Source organism: Pelobates fuscus, chromosome 2 (assembly GCF_036172605.1).
Source record: "Pelobates fuscus isolate aPelFus1 chromosome 2, aPelFus1.pri, whole genome shotgun sequence".
NCBI lineage: Eukaryota > Metazoa > Chordata > Amphibia > Anura > Pelobatidae > Pelobates > Pelobates fuscus.
The window spans coordinates 270750973-270764883 of NC_086318.1; the positions used below are offsets into that span (position 1 = coordinate 270750973).

The following is a 13911-nucleotide window of genomic DNA, read 5'->3' on the forward strand; positions in this document are numbered from 1 at the left end:
GGCAAGCCCTATATTGACGCTAACTTTCCAAACCACCATAAAATCTGTACATGGGGGGGCATTGTTATACTTGGGAGACTTTGCTGAACACAAATATTAGTGTTAACAACAGCAAAACTTATCAGGACGATGAAATCACTAGTAAAAGTGCAGTTTTTGTGTAAAAATAAATAAAAATAAAATAAGAATGCTAACTTTGGCCAGCGTTTGTGACTAAGCGGCTACTACACAAAAAAAAATAAACAAAAAAAAAACTGCACCTACCAAATAAGGTATTTAAGCCCCCAGAGAACCAGACACAACTATACATGGGTGGTATCAATGTACTCAGGAGATGTTGCTTAGCACTTATTGCGGTGTTCTTTGTCAGTAACACGTAACAGGAACTGAGAATCCATGCCTAAATTTCAATGTGTGTGAAAAAACAACAACAAAATTACTTCCCAAAAGGTTGAAAAACACTAGTGGTAGAATTAGTGCATGGAAAGTGTTAAAATACCACCATTTGAAATGCCCTAGGGTGTCTACTTTTAAAACAAATATATGGTTTGATGGGGGTAAATTATATTGTCTGGCTTCAAAAATCCAGTTTTGGTGGGCAATTGGATTGATGTTTTATCACGCTTTCTTCCCCCCCTCCTAGTTTAAATACTTTCTAGCAAAACCTCTGAAATGCTCGCTGAGTTCCCTTTGTTGCCTTTTGAGAAAGATGCAAACCATCTTTTTTGTACAGTTCATTTCTATTCCAAATAGAGCTACCATGAGAAACAGAGCCAAATCCTTGCTTCTGACACCATTCAGCAAGCCACAAGTTAAAGTCCCTAATACTCATCGACCTGTCATTCTGAAGGTTATGCACAGGCAGGTCTTCAGAGAATGATCGTGTGGACCTGCCGTATATCATTGGCAAGACCATAAAACACTTCCTTTACCTCTGAAACCTCATTGCAAGCCAAGTCGTTTGTCCCTAGATGGACAAGTACATCCAATTCCCCTTCCTGCTTTGCTTGCTTAACAATATTACAAATATGTCTGTGTCTGTGAGCAGAAGCTCCAGGAAGACATCTCACAAAGCCACTATTGTCCAACTCCATACCTCTTATGATGAAATTCCCCAACAACAACTGCTTTCTATCAGGCCTCACTTTGTCCTTTTTGTCATTGGCTGCACTCTTGCACACCTTATGCATAGAGAATGGTGGTTCCACAAACTCTGTGACTGAGCCTGTCTCCATAACACTACTACAATCTGCAAGTTCAGAAAATGAATTATGTAAAGCCTTTTATCTACATGTCTAATCTACCAGATCCTACAGTCATCCATCTGCCATTCCTAGGACATCTTTGCAGCAGTGGATTTGTGTCCCAGCCTGAGTTTGTTTAACAAATTTACAAATCTCGAACTTCGAAAATACAATCTCCTGCCGCAATATAGTGAACTGTCTACAGATTAGACAGCATTCAAACCTCCAAAAAGTGGAGCGTAAACAAATGCACAACAGCTATTACACTGAACCAAGTTTGCCATTTTAATGAGATGGGGAGGTTAAATCAAACACATCCTACTTTTTTTCCCCATCTTTTGTATACCTCAGATTACCTCCAGAATATCTCCAAATACACTTTGTAGCAATCATGCTATATTAGCCAAGCTAATATCTACAACTCTTCTTTCAGCCCCCTAGGAATGTAACGCCTGAGTGGGCCTGTGCTTATTTGCAACCAATAGCAAACACCTAACTAATGACCAAGTGTCAGCGGTTAGTGTGTGTAAGGACATGAAGGGGTGCTGCCCTGCGACAGCACTGTCCCTTTAAATGTGGGAACCAACTTAGCAGAGAAATAATGCAAGGACACGATGAATGGAGTAATTAAGAAAAATGTATTAAAGAAAACCAAAGGATATATATATACACAAAACAAAATATGTACAATGCCACAAATATATACAAGAAATATAAATACAATAGAGCAGGCAGAGTACATGTGATAGTCCTTAGGCAAAAGTAAAGGCTTTAGTCAGGATAGTGCAGCCACCACAGATCCTAAGCCACCAAGCACTAAATAAACACCAAGTAGCAAAGCCCGAAGCAGGTCACACAAAAATAAGGCAGCAAGGTCAGTATCACTGAAAATGGAGTATAGGCAGGAACACTGCAACAGGAGGCACAGGACACAGGACCAGGCAGATACAAGAACACAGGACCATAAGGACATCGGAACACAGGATCAGGATACAGAGGATACACAGGATACAAGACACAGGAGCAAGAAGTCAGAATCACGGGAACCAGGAAACACAGGGTACAGGATGAAGGATAATGATCTGACAGGGAGTGAGGGGAGAAACCAGAATATATAGGTGCTAAACAAGGGCCAGGTGTAGTGCTTAACGAAAAGAAATGAGAAACAGTGCCAAACAGAAACAGTGGTGAGTGCGAGTACTGCACGAGGGCATATTAACTAAGGAGTGTCGTGACAGTGTGGGGGGTGATGTGACAGGGTGAGTGTGGGAGGTGATGTGACAGATGATTGAGTGTGTACAGAGAAAGTATTGGGGGCACACCTGAGACCTGCATTTTGCATGAAAGGTGCTGCCGCATATTTGGAACTCAGACCAGATTCCTTTGGGGTTAAGCACCCCACCCAGGCCCCCCAGCTTCAGAGGCTCCTTTAGGGTGGCCACAGGTGTATATATGGGAGGAGTTTTTCAATAGTCAGGTCACTTTTATTATTTTCTCCAGTCAGCACACATATCATCTGCAATAGTGAGTATACTAATTTTAGCACCAACACGTTAATTGTTTAGTTTTAACACAGTTTTTAATTGCGTTCATCACCCTTTTTTTGTATACTCACTATGCTCTGACTCGGATTTAATTTAACACCTTTTATTTTTAACACTAGTACTATTTAGTTTGTACCCCACATTTTAGCGTAGGACCCACCGATATTGGGGTACTTTGAAAGTAGTGGTGGGCTTAACAACATATGGCCACATGGTGGAACCAAATCCCCATATTTATTCTTAGATAGGCATTTTAGTAGCCTTTCTTTGTGTTATATTTTTTGTAGTCTGAGTGCGCCACAACTATTTATTTTCTCATAGATGATTGAGTGTGTCACGGGGCTGTATTTCCCTATTCAGCCTCCTTACACACTCCTGCTTGTTTTGTGGGTGTCCAAGGTGAGCCTGATACCACTTTCCTCTCTCAGCTCTCCACTCCTCTTCAGCCACCCTACACTTGCTCTCTGGGCAGCAGGTTGCTTCTCTGCAATGTCTGGCAGCAGGTTGTTTCACACAGAGCATTGAGTATGTAATATCATGTTACATTTCCCACTGTGCTCCCTGTAACAGGCAGGGGAGAAGGAACCTCTGACCTCCCCCACTCCCTCCTCCCCTTCAGAAAACTGCAGTTTCAGCTGGAGGAGTGATGAATACAGTCAGTCTATTTTTATCTCTCTGAAGTTCAGAGTGTGGCGTTTTTGCTGCACTGTGAACTTCAGGAACTTTAATAAAGGCACCATTTGGAAACAAAATGTGTTTTCAAAAAACAAATGTAATTAGCAATTATGCAAATCGTGTACACGCGATTGCAGCAGTATGAATGCATACTCTGACAATTGTGTATTATTATTATTATTATTATCGGTATTTATATTGTGCCAATTAATGCCGCAGCGCTTTACAATATTATCAAAGGGGGAAATAAGTGGCGATGTGAAGTTTATTCACAAAATGTAATCACAAAATGAATGGACTATACATAATGTCTTTTGCAATGTATTGTTTATATTTTAAAAGTAACAAGACTTTGTTACTCATTGTTACTAATTCTGTTTTATTTAGATGCTGCAGAGATAACTTGGTTTGAAAAAAGTTACATTTGGCTCATCTATTTTGAAAAATACATTTTATATCCCTCTATTGTTTTAAGCGCTGTGACAAACCATGCCGTTTCAGCCAGCAAGTGCACATGGCTTGGAAAACAGTAAGTGACAAAATATAAATATTTCTACTCACCGAACTAGGAAGATATCCTAAAAGAAGCAAGATAAAAACATTTATTTGCAAAACACATTTTCTGCAGTCAGTCAGAGTTGATTGCTTTTAGTGTTTAATTGAATGTTATCCAAAAAGAATAGGACTAGAGGTTTGTTCCAAGAAGAACAGAACTAGAGGGTACATTATCAATACTTAGGGGGTTATAAAAAAAAACAACCCAACGTAAAATATTGAAAGTGCAATTTAGGTAATATAATTCAAATCAATAAAACATATTTTCTTCATTACAACCTACAAAAGAAGTCCTCTCTACACAAGGACAGTAAAATACATACACCTTTAAAATGCGTTTTGTGTGTATACAATAAGGCTGTTGAATTCAGTAGATAGCTCGAATTTTTAATATGTTCTTTTCTTTCAGTATACAATTTAGATGTAAATGTTTAAATCATGACTTAAAAAACTTAGATCTCTCTTTTTTTTCTCTCATTACAAGGCAACATATTTGGGCTTTTCTGAATTTATTAGAACTCAATATACATGTGCAGCAGTGAAATTTTCATTTCATATGATTTCATACTAAATAAAAATGTAACTCATAAATCCCACATTTCACCCGCAAACCATTCGTTTTCAAACGAAATACGCTAAAAAAAAATAATTTGTTTAGGGGCATGTCGCCTAAACAAATTTAAAACTTCTAGTGATTGGGCAGCTGTTGTTGCCCAGTTACTAGTGCAATAAGAGGGGGCCACCTCCCCCCATGTAGTAATGGCTGTTTGCTGTTATTTAAAACTGAATATAAAAATCAGTATCTTATATAGAAGTGATAGAGCTACGGTAAGAGTACATGTAACCAAAAGTTATAGCAAAAACTATAACAATCTTGCAATATGAAAAAGTAGCTATTTATATCAGTAACACAATAAGGCTGTGCTACTTATCTAAATAGCTACTTTTTACATGCACACTTACCGTACTCTTTACACTTCTATACAAGATACATTCCAGTGGCTGCTCGCTGTCATTTCAAACTAAATATAAATCAATATGGGGGTCACTATGACCCCCATATTGATACAAAGGAAGGTTAAATCCTCCTGCATCCCCTATTTGTGGCATGGGTGGAGACCAGCGGGCCCGTTTATATTAATAGCCCCAACCCACGGGACCCAGGTGAGGACGCGGGAGGGCACTATGTCCCCCCATTTTAGTAATCCCCACCATGGGGCAATGGGGATTCCTGTGTCAGGTCCCCCCTTATTGCACTAGCGATTGGCAGCAATAGCAACCCAGTCACTAGTACTTTTAAATTTGTTTAGGTGACATGACGCGAGTAGGGGCATGCAAGAGGATTTAACCTCTCTTTTATTAATGTGGGTGACCCCTATAGTTTTTAATGGGAGGGTAGGAATTAATATTATTACATGGAGGGAGCTGGTAGCGCTGCCGGCTCCCTCCTTTTCTCTGTGCTGTGGGGGTTAATTCCCCTGCAGCACGGAGTCTAATAAACAAACGAAACATAACAAAAAGTTAATGCATTCAGCATTTACCCTTTCGTTTCATTTATATTTCTTTTGTAGGGCTTTGATTTACATTTTAGTAAACAAATATGAAAAAAACCGAATTTTCAGACAAAATCTTATTCGCACGAAAACTAATGCACATGTCTAGAAATCAATTCATTTCAGTTCAAGAGATGTCTATTCTACTGTCTTTTTATGCTTCTGTTCAAACTTATTTCAAACCGAAACTGACAGCAAATTGTATCTAGTCAGAATTTTATATATGGCGGATTATTTTAAAATTAATTATAATTCGATTAAAGATAGGTTTGGAACAGGTAAAATGCAAAAATCTATAGTAACACATGAAGAATATTATTTCAATATCTTAACCTTAAAGGGGCATTTTAATGGAATTTTTTTATTCTATGTTTTCTGCAATTTAGTAGACATACCACAATGAAAACATACTAGCATTAAATTATTAATTTTTTCATAGAGGTATATCTAAAACAATCTAAAATATTGAAAAAGTGGCAGATCTCTTTGTAAGTCCTCCAGTTTGAATTTAATCTTTGCAAGCCCTCCCATTCTAAAAAAAATCCAGACCTTCTGTGGCTGTCCAGTCCCAGACTTTCCTATGCTACATAGTTACATAGCTGAAAAGAGACTTGCGTCCTTCAAGTTCAGCCTTACTCACATTTGTTTTTGCTGCTGATCCAAAAGAAGGCAAAAACACCCAGTTTAAAGCACTTCCAATTTTGCAACAAACTAGGAAAAAATTCCTTCTTGACCCTAGAATGGCAGTCAGATTTATCCTTGGATCAAGCAGCTTTTACCCTACATTGAAAAATTATATCCTTGAATATTCTGTTTTTGCAAGTATGCATCTTGTTGCTGTTTAAACATCTGTATGGGCTCTGATAAAACCACTTTTTCAGGCAGAGAATTCCACATCCTTATTGTTCTTAAAAAAAAAACAAAAAAACTTTCCTTTGCCTTAGATGAAATCTTCTTTCTTCCAGTCTAAACGCATGACCTCGTGTCCTACGTAAAGTCCGGTTTGTGAATAGATTTCCACACAATGGTTTGTATTGGCCCTGAATATATTTGTATATTGTTATCATATGCCCTCTTAGGCGAAGTTTTAATTTGTTAACCTTTCTTCATAGCTGATATGTTCCATTCCTTTTATTAATTTTGTAGCCCGCCTCTGCACTTTTTCTAGTGCCATAATATCCTTCTTTAGAACAGGTGCCCAAAATTGCACAGCATATTCAATTTGTGGTCTTACCAGTGATTTAAAAAGAGGCAAAATGATATTCTCATCCCGAGAATGAATGCCCTTTTTCATGCATGACAATACCTTACTGGCCTTAGCCACTGCTGATTGACATTGCACATTGTTGCATAGTTTGTTGTCTATAACAAATCCCAATTTCAACATTAAATTTCATCTGCCATTTGAGTGGCCAGTCCCCCATCTAAATCCCTCTGCAGCAAAGTAAAATCTTGCTCACATTGTATTACTTCACAGAGTTTTGTGTCATATGCAAACACTGAAACATGACTTTCAATGCTTTTTTTCAAGATCATTTATAAACATGTCAAATAGAAGGGGTCCAGAACAGAACCCTTAGAGACACCTCTTGCGACCTCTGTCCAGCTTGAAAATTTACCATTAATGACAACTCTTTGCACTATTTTTAAGCCAATGTTCTACCCAAGAACAAGCATTTTAATCTAGACCGATTTCCTTGAGTTTGAACACTAATCTATTGTCTGGAACTGTATCAAATGCCTTGGCAAAATCCAAATAAATCACATCCACTACAACACCCTGATCTATACTTCTACTTACTTCTTCGTAGAACACAATCAAGTTAGTTTGACATGACCTGTGCTTTATAAAACCATGCTGATTTTGCTGATAACCATGTTCTTCTCAAGGAATTCTTGAATATTAACCCTTAATAACCTTTCAAATACTTTCCCAGCCACAGAAGTAACGCTCACAGGTCTATAATTTTCAAGCAAGGATTTTGAACTCTTTTTGAATATAGGAACCACATCTGCCTTCCTCCAATCCTCCAGAACACTTCCTGAAAGAAAAGAATCTTGAAAGATTAAACACAGAGGTTCACTTATTTCTACACTTAGTTCCTTAAGTACTCTTGGATGAATACCGTCAGGCCCTGGAGCTTTGTTTATATTAACTTCCTTTAGTTGCTGCAGCACATTGCCTTGAGTTAACCAATAACAATTATTCTGCAAGTTTTTAGCTGCAATTATTTGCACATCTATTGCCAAGGGTTCTTCCCTAGTATATACAGAGGAGAAATAGTTATTTAAAATTTCAGCCTTTTCCTGGTCTTCATTAACTAATACATAAAATATATATATTTTTTTAGACTTAATGTACTTAAAATGGAAAGAGAAAAAATCAGCGCTAGATTGCCACACAAGAAAATAATAGTAAGGCTGCAATCCTTAAAGGGGAGTCCCCTATAACCCCCTAATGATAAGAAATGATGCAAAATAGAACAAAAAAAGGTTGCACCTAAAATATACAGTAAAACATATGAGTGTATATAATAAATAATATAAAATAATACAATTTAATATGAAATATAAATGGATAATTGGCAATAGTCCAAAGCACTTATCATAAGTCCATAATGGTAGATGCCGTGTATAAGAACAGGGATCCTGAGGCGTAAAATGGGGTGTGTCTTCACAAAGGTGTCCTTGAAATCCAGTGAAGTAATATGTGGAGAAAAAAACAAGAGGAACTCCAATGGCACAGTATATAGATGAATAAAATGGTAAATAAAATAAAAGTAGTCTTACTCACACTTTTCAGAGCTAGAACCTAGCTCTGATATAACGCACGTGAAGTGGAATAATCCCCACTCAAGGATATGCGGAGTAATATTGATTGGCGAGTATCTGGCTCAGATTCAACGTCCAAGTTGGTATTATTCGACCCAGGGAGATAAAATAAAGTATATAGTGCTCTCTGTATAGTAATTAAAAGGTATAAAAAGAGAATAAATATACTACTCACAGTATATAGAGCAGGCTTGTACTGCTCAATGTAGGCGCTTGGGTGGTATCATCCCCACCTAAGGATTCTTTAGGCTTCTCGTCAGGTAGATAGTATATGTATAGTCCGGTGAAAAAGAAATCAAAATGGCTATAAAATGTTTTATGCCAAAGTATTTTCTTTATTGTAAAGTAATAAAATTATAACATTATATAATTAATTAATTTTATCACTTTACAATAAAGAAAATACTTTGGCATAAAACATTTTATAGCCATTTTGATTTCTTTTTCACCGGACTATACATATACTATCTACCTGATGAGAAGCCTAAAGAATCCTTAGGTGGGGATGATACCACCCAAGCGCCTACATTGAGCAGTACAAGCCTGCTCTATATACTGTGAGTAGTATATTTATTCTCTTTTTATACCTTTTTAATTACTATACAGAGAGCACTATATACTTTATTTTATCTCCCTGGGTCGAATAATACCAACTTGGACGTTGAATCTGAGCCAGATACTCGCCAATCAATATTACTCCGCATATCCTTGAGTGGGGATTATTCCACTTCACGTGCGTTATATCAGAGCTAGGTTCTAGCTCTGAAAAGTGTGAGTAAGACTACTTTTATTTTATTTACCATTTTATTCATCTATATACTGTGCCATTGGAGTTCCTCTTGTTTTTTTCTCCACATATTACTTCACTGGATTTCAAGGACACCTTTGTGAAGACACACCCCATTTTACGCCTCAGGATCCCTGTTCTTATACACGGCATCTACCATTATGGACTTATGATAAGTGCTTTGGACTGTTGCCAATTATCCATTTATATTTCATTTAATATTTAATATTAAATTGTATTATTTTATATTATTTATTATATACACTCTTATATGTTTTACTGTATATTTTAGGCGCAACCTTTTTTTGTTCTATTTTGCATCATTTAATGTACTTAAAGAATACTTTGGGGATGGTTTTGATCTCTTTGGCTATCATTTTTTTTCATTTTGAAGTTTAGCGAATCTAATCGCCTTTTTGCACTCATAATTGGCTTCCTTATATCTTTTATAGGATGCATCTGATGTGTCCGATTTAAATGCTTTAAATGCCCTTTTCTTATTTTGAATCTCTTGTTTTACTTCTCTACTAAGATGTGCAGCTTTCTCAATTTGCTCAAACAGCTGTTGTTCCTCGTCATTATTAACATTAGGTAGTTTATAACATATCCCAACCAATAGTTGATTTCCCTTCTTTTGCCCCTAGCAGATATTTACCCATAAAGCTTCCACATTTTCCTCATCACATTCCACTTGCTTAAGATTTGGCTTTAACTCAGGGTTGACATGCAAACATACCCCAACATTCTTGTTTTTCCTATCCTTTCTAAATAACATGTACCAATTTAAGTTAACTGCCCAGTCATCCCAACATGTTTCAGTTATGCCTATAATGTCATATTGTTTAGTGTTTGCTATTGCCTCTAGTTCCCCCATTTTGCTATTTAGGCACCTTGTATTAGTAAGCATACATTTAATATCACGAGTCACTTGTACTTTTTGTGAATTATCAACATTACATACATTCTCTGTTCTGAGCTTGCCCCTCCCCCGTCTCCATCCCCCTTATACTGAGCTAAAGCCCATCTCCTTTCTGTCCTATCTCCATTTTGTAGATTGCTATGACCCTCCATCCCTACTACTAGTTTAAAATCTCCTCCAACCTTATAGCCATCCTACCCCCCAGCACTGCAGACCCTCTCCCGTTTAGGTGCAACTCATCAGTACTATAGAGGTTGTACCCAAGCGCAAAGTCAGCCCAGTGCTCAAATTCAATGAATGCTCAGAGAAATCATCAAAGACAGTGTGATGGTAGTTGTGATTAGAGTTGAGTGGACACCTGGATGTTCGGGTCTGGCGGGTTCGGCCGAACTTTGGGAAAAAAAGTCCGGGCTTGACCCCGAATCCCATTGAAGTCAATGGGGATCCAAACTTTTCGGCACAAAAATGCCTCTAAAAAACTAATGGAAAGGGCTAGAGAGCTGCAAATGGGGGGTAAGAGTAGGACAAGTGCCCTGCAAACAAATATGGATAGGGAAATCACTTAAAATAACATAAAAATTAAAAATACAGCTGTTACGGTTGCCTCCAGGCTGGCTGGAAGTTGGACCGTAGAAAAGGATGCTCCTAGCGCTCACCAAAGGACCATCAGCACCGCAGCCACCATAAGCACTGCAGACCCCACGAACCACCGCTGCTGGGCTGGTATCTCGCCGTCTGCTCTGCGCCCTGGACCTACGACCAGGCTCCAGGTTCCAATAGGCGAACCTCTTCCTTCTGTAGAGCGAAGCAGGATCAGGAACAAGAGCTCTTACAAGAGCTCAGTAGCTAAGGGAGTATGAAGAGCATAGCAATCCCTGTAGTGATTATAGCTGTCCCCTACAAACATGAGTCGAGGCTGCAAGTTAGAGGGTCAGAAGAGGTCTGAGGTCTGGAACACCCAGCCTGGCTTTTATTGAGGTTACATGCAAATAGGACACTCCCAGGGGGAGGCATAAAATCACCAATCACACATCTGGTGCAGCCCACACATTCCCTCCCCTCAGATAAACAGTTAAACCAATTATTACATACAATAAAAATACAGTTTTTACACACACACTGTAACTTTAAAACCATACATCCAATTTCAATAATCAAACATCCAATTTCAATATTCAGACTCAGCATACATCAAACATAAACACTCCCAAAAATCAGCCAAATCCCTCCAGTGGATCAAAAGTTAGCTGGAAGTCCTTTATGACCGACCGCAAGCACAATTTCCTGCCCAAAACAGTTCCATAGATTTGGGCTGTGCGGTCGGTCAATTTCATGCGGAAAAACGACTAAGTCCCATTTCGAACGGGACTTAGTCTCTGGAGCTGCAAGTTCCGTATGGGAGAAGGTAAGGGTCAGCGGTGTTCGGCAGAATGTGTAGCCGATTTTAGTTCCACAGAATCTTTAGCATACACCGCTGACCGCATTCGAGTAAACCAAGATGGCCGCCGCCACGTGCAATTAACCGGCAGTAACCTCACAGCCTGGGAGGTAAATTGCCTGCACACTTTAGCTTCTGGGTGGTCCGCCTGTGTGGTACTCGGTTCAGTAAGCCCTATTTACTGAACCAAGTGGGGGAAAGCCAGGAACAAGTTATTTTAAAGGTCTGGGGACATAGTCTTAAAGGGGCATTGTTCAGCAAAGTCACAATATGTCCCCAGACAGTTCTTAAAGGGCCATACACACCAATAAAAGTTAATACATTTTCAGGGGCACAATCTTCCAGGGGCCATAGTCATGAGGCAGGAGGCTGGCAAATAGGCTTCTCCACAATCCAGGGAAGCAGGGCAATTTTTCATTTAAAGGGCCAGTTACAAATAGCCATTTGTAACAACAGCTGAGCCATAAAATAGCACTAGATGGAAGAACATAAATCAAAATCTAAAGCATGGCTGTCAGGAGGATCACCAAAATTATCCATTTGAGAGAGGGTTGGAGTGCAAGGTATTCTCTTTCATTGTTCAAACTGAGCCCAACTCCTGATGCATGTAGAAAAGGCCTTCACAAGCCTCTGCTATTGTGTACATAGTCTATACTAAGTGACCCAAAGGTTGAGAAGGCGGTGACCATGGCAGTGTAGGTGTAAGCGGCGGAGGAGGAGGTAGCCAACACTGTGTGTGTGTAATATATATATATATATATATTTTTTTTTCTTTTTTTAATTGGGGTAGCCCCCAAAATGTTGGGACATATAAAAAAAGACAACTCTGTTCCACAGAGTAGCTGTTGACATTATAGTTGCACAGGCACTTTGTTGACTCTTGAGAACCTCGGGCCAATCACACATCCCCGTGACGGCGACTTTGCATTCGGATGTCATCCATATCAACTTTCAATGCCAGTTTCTGCGCCTACCCTGGTGACCACGGGTAACGGGGAATCCATTCCGTACAGGGACCCTGAGAAATGGCTACCACATGCAAGGAAGGCAGCAGGCGCGCAAATTACCCACTCCCGACGCGGGAAGGTAGTGACGACAAATAACAATACAGGACTCTTTAGAGGCCCTGTAATTGTAATGAGTCCACTTGAAATCCTTTAACTCTGATCAATTGGAGGGAAGTCTGGTGCAGAGCCACTGACCCGTGCGTGCTGCAGCTGAAACTCCACTATCGCGTGCTGCTGCTCACACAGTCTCATGAGGCGGGGAGCGGGAAGGTCGAAGTTACGCTGCAGCGCAAACAGGCGAGCAGCAGCAGGGTGAGAACGCCAAAAGCGCGCACAGCCGCTACAGTAAATGTCACATCCTGTTCCAAGTTGCGGATCAGTCTGGTGATGGCTTCTGGTATCCAGTACTCTTTTTACTGAAGCTGCATCAGGGTCCTGGTATGTGGCCGCACAAATGCTGGTGCTCAACACCAGGGGGCGTGCGGTTACCCTGCACCAGATCCTGTTAATCCATTCCACACTGTGACTCCTAACTTCAACATCAGGCATACTGGGTCCCGATCATTCGACCGCCGCCCAGACATTGTAAAACTGCGCTTGGCTCGTTAAATCTGTTATGGTTCCTTTTATCGTTCCATCTGTTGCTTGGATAACTGAGGGAATTCTAAAGATGCCGACGAGCGCTAGGGGATGGCCCCTCCGCTTTTGCACCCTGCTCCCTCTTATGCCGTGCTGGTGCCTCTGTCCGACCAGCGCCTCTTCCTCCAAACTGCACACGTTACTCGCATGACCTTGATTGCATGTGGGGTCTAGGACCTCATCATCCTCCACATCATCTTCCACCCACTCCTCAACCCTGCCCTTCTTGCCGGTATGCACACTGCTGAAAGCCACAGCAGTTGGCACCTGTGTTTTTCCAGCATGTAAAGTCTGCAAAGGAAATAGGAAAATTGTTTTAGAATTGTATCCAGGCAACAGTTTTCCCTATAAACTGACCTCTCAGTTTGACTTGTGATGGTATTGCCCCAGAATTACAATATTGTTTAAGTACCTCTTAGCTAATGATAACTGGTTTAAATATAGAAGCTTGTTATCTGGTAGTTTCTAGTGTAGAAAATATCAATCTGTTTTCCATCACTTGTGTAACAAGTGTTGTAGGTGTGAAACAATATTACAAGTGACCGATGTAGTAAATTTGAATCAAAGTTACACTTCGATTTGACTCTCAGATATGAAGTGCACACCCCAAATATGCTATTTAGCACCAATTTTTTTTTAACTTTTTAAAACTCCTGGACGACCAAGTCCCGCTAACCACCGTTCGGGAGTTAAGGTGGCCGCCGTCCATTGTTCTCGT

The 13911-nt window shown here is 39.7% G+C and overlaps 1 protein-coding gene across 1 annotated transcript in view; it reads left to right on the forward strand.

The window, feature by feature from the left end:
• Positions 1-13911, forward strand: part of PCNX2 (pecanex 2) — a 3673975-nt gene that overhangs the window by 1327561 nt on the left and 2332503 nt on the right. Inside the window, exon 17 of the mRNA XM_063443387.1 lies at positions 3851-3992. Coding sequence (XP_063299457.1) covers positions 3851-3992 — 142 coding nt within the window. The remainder of the gene's footprint in view (positions 1-3850; positions 3993-13911) is intronic.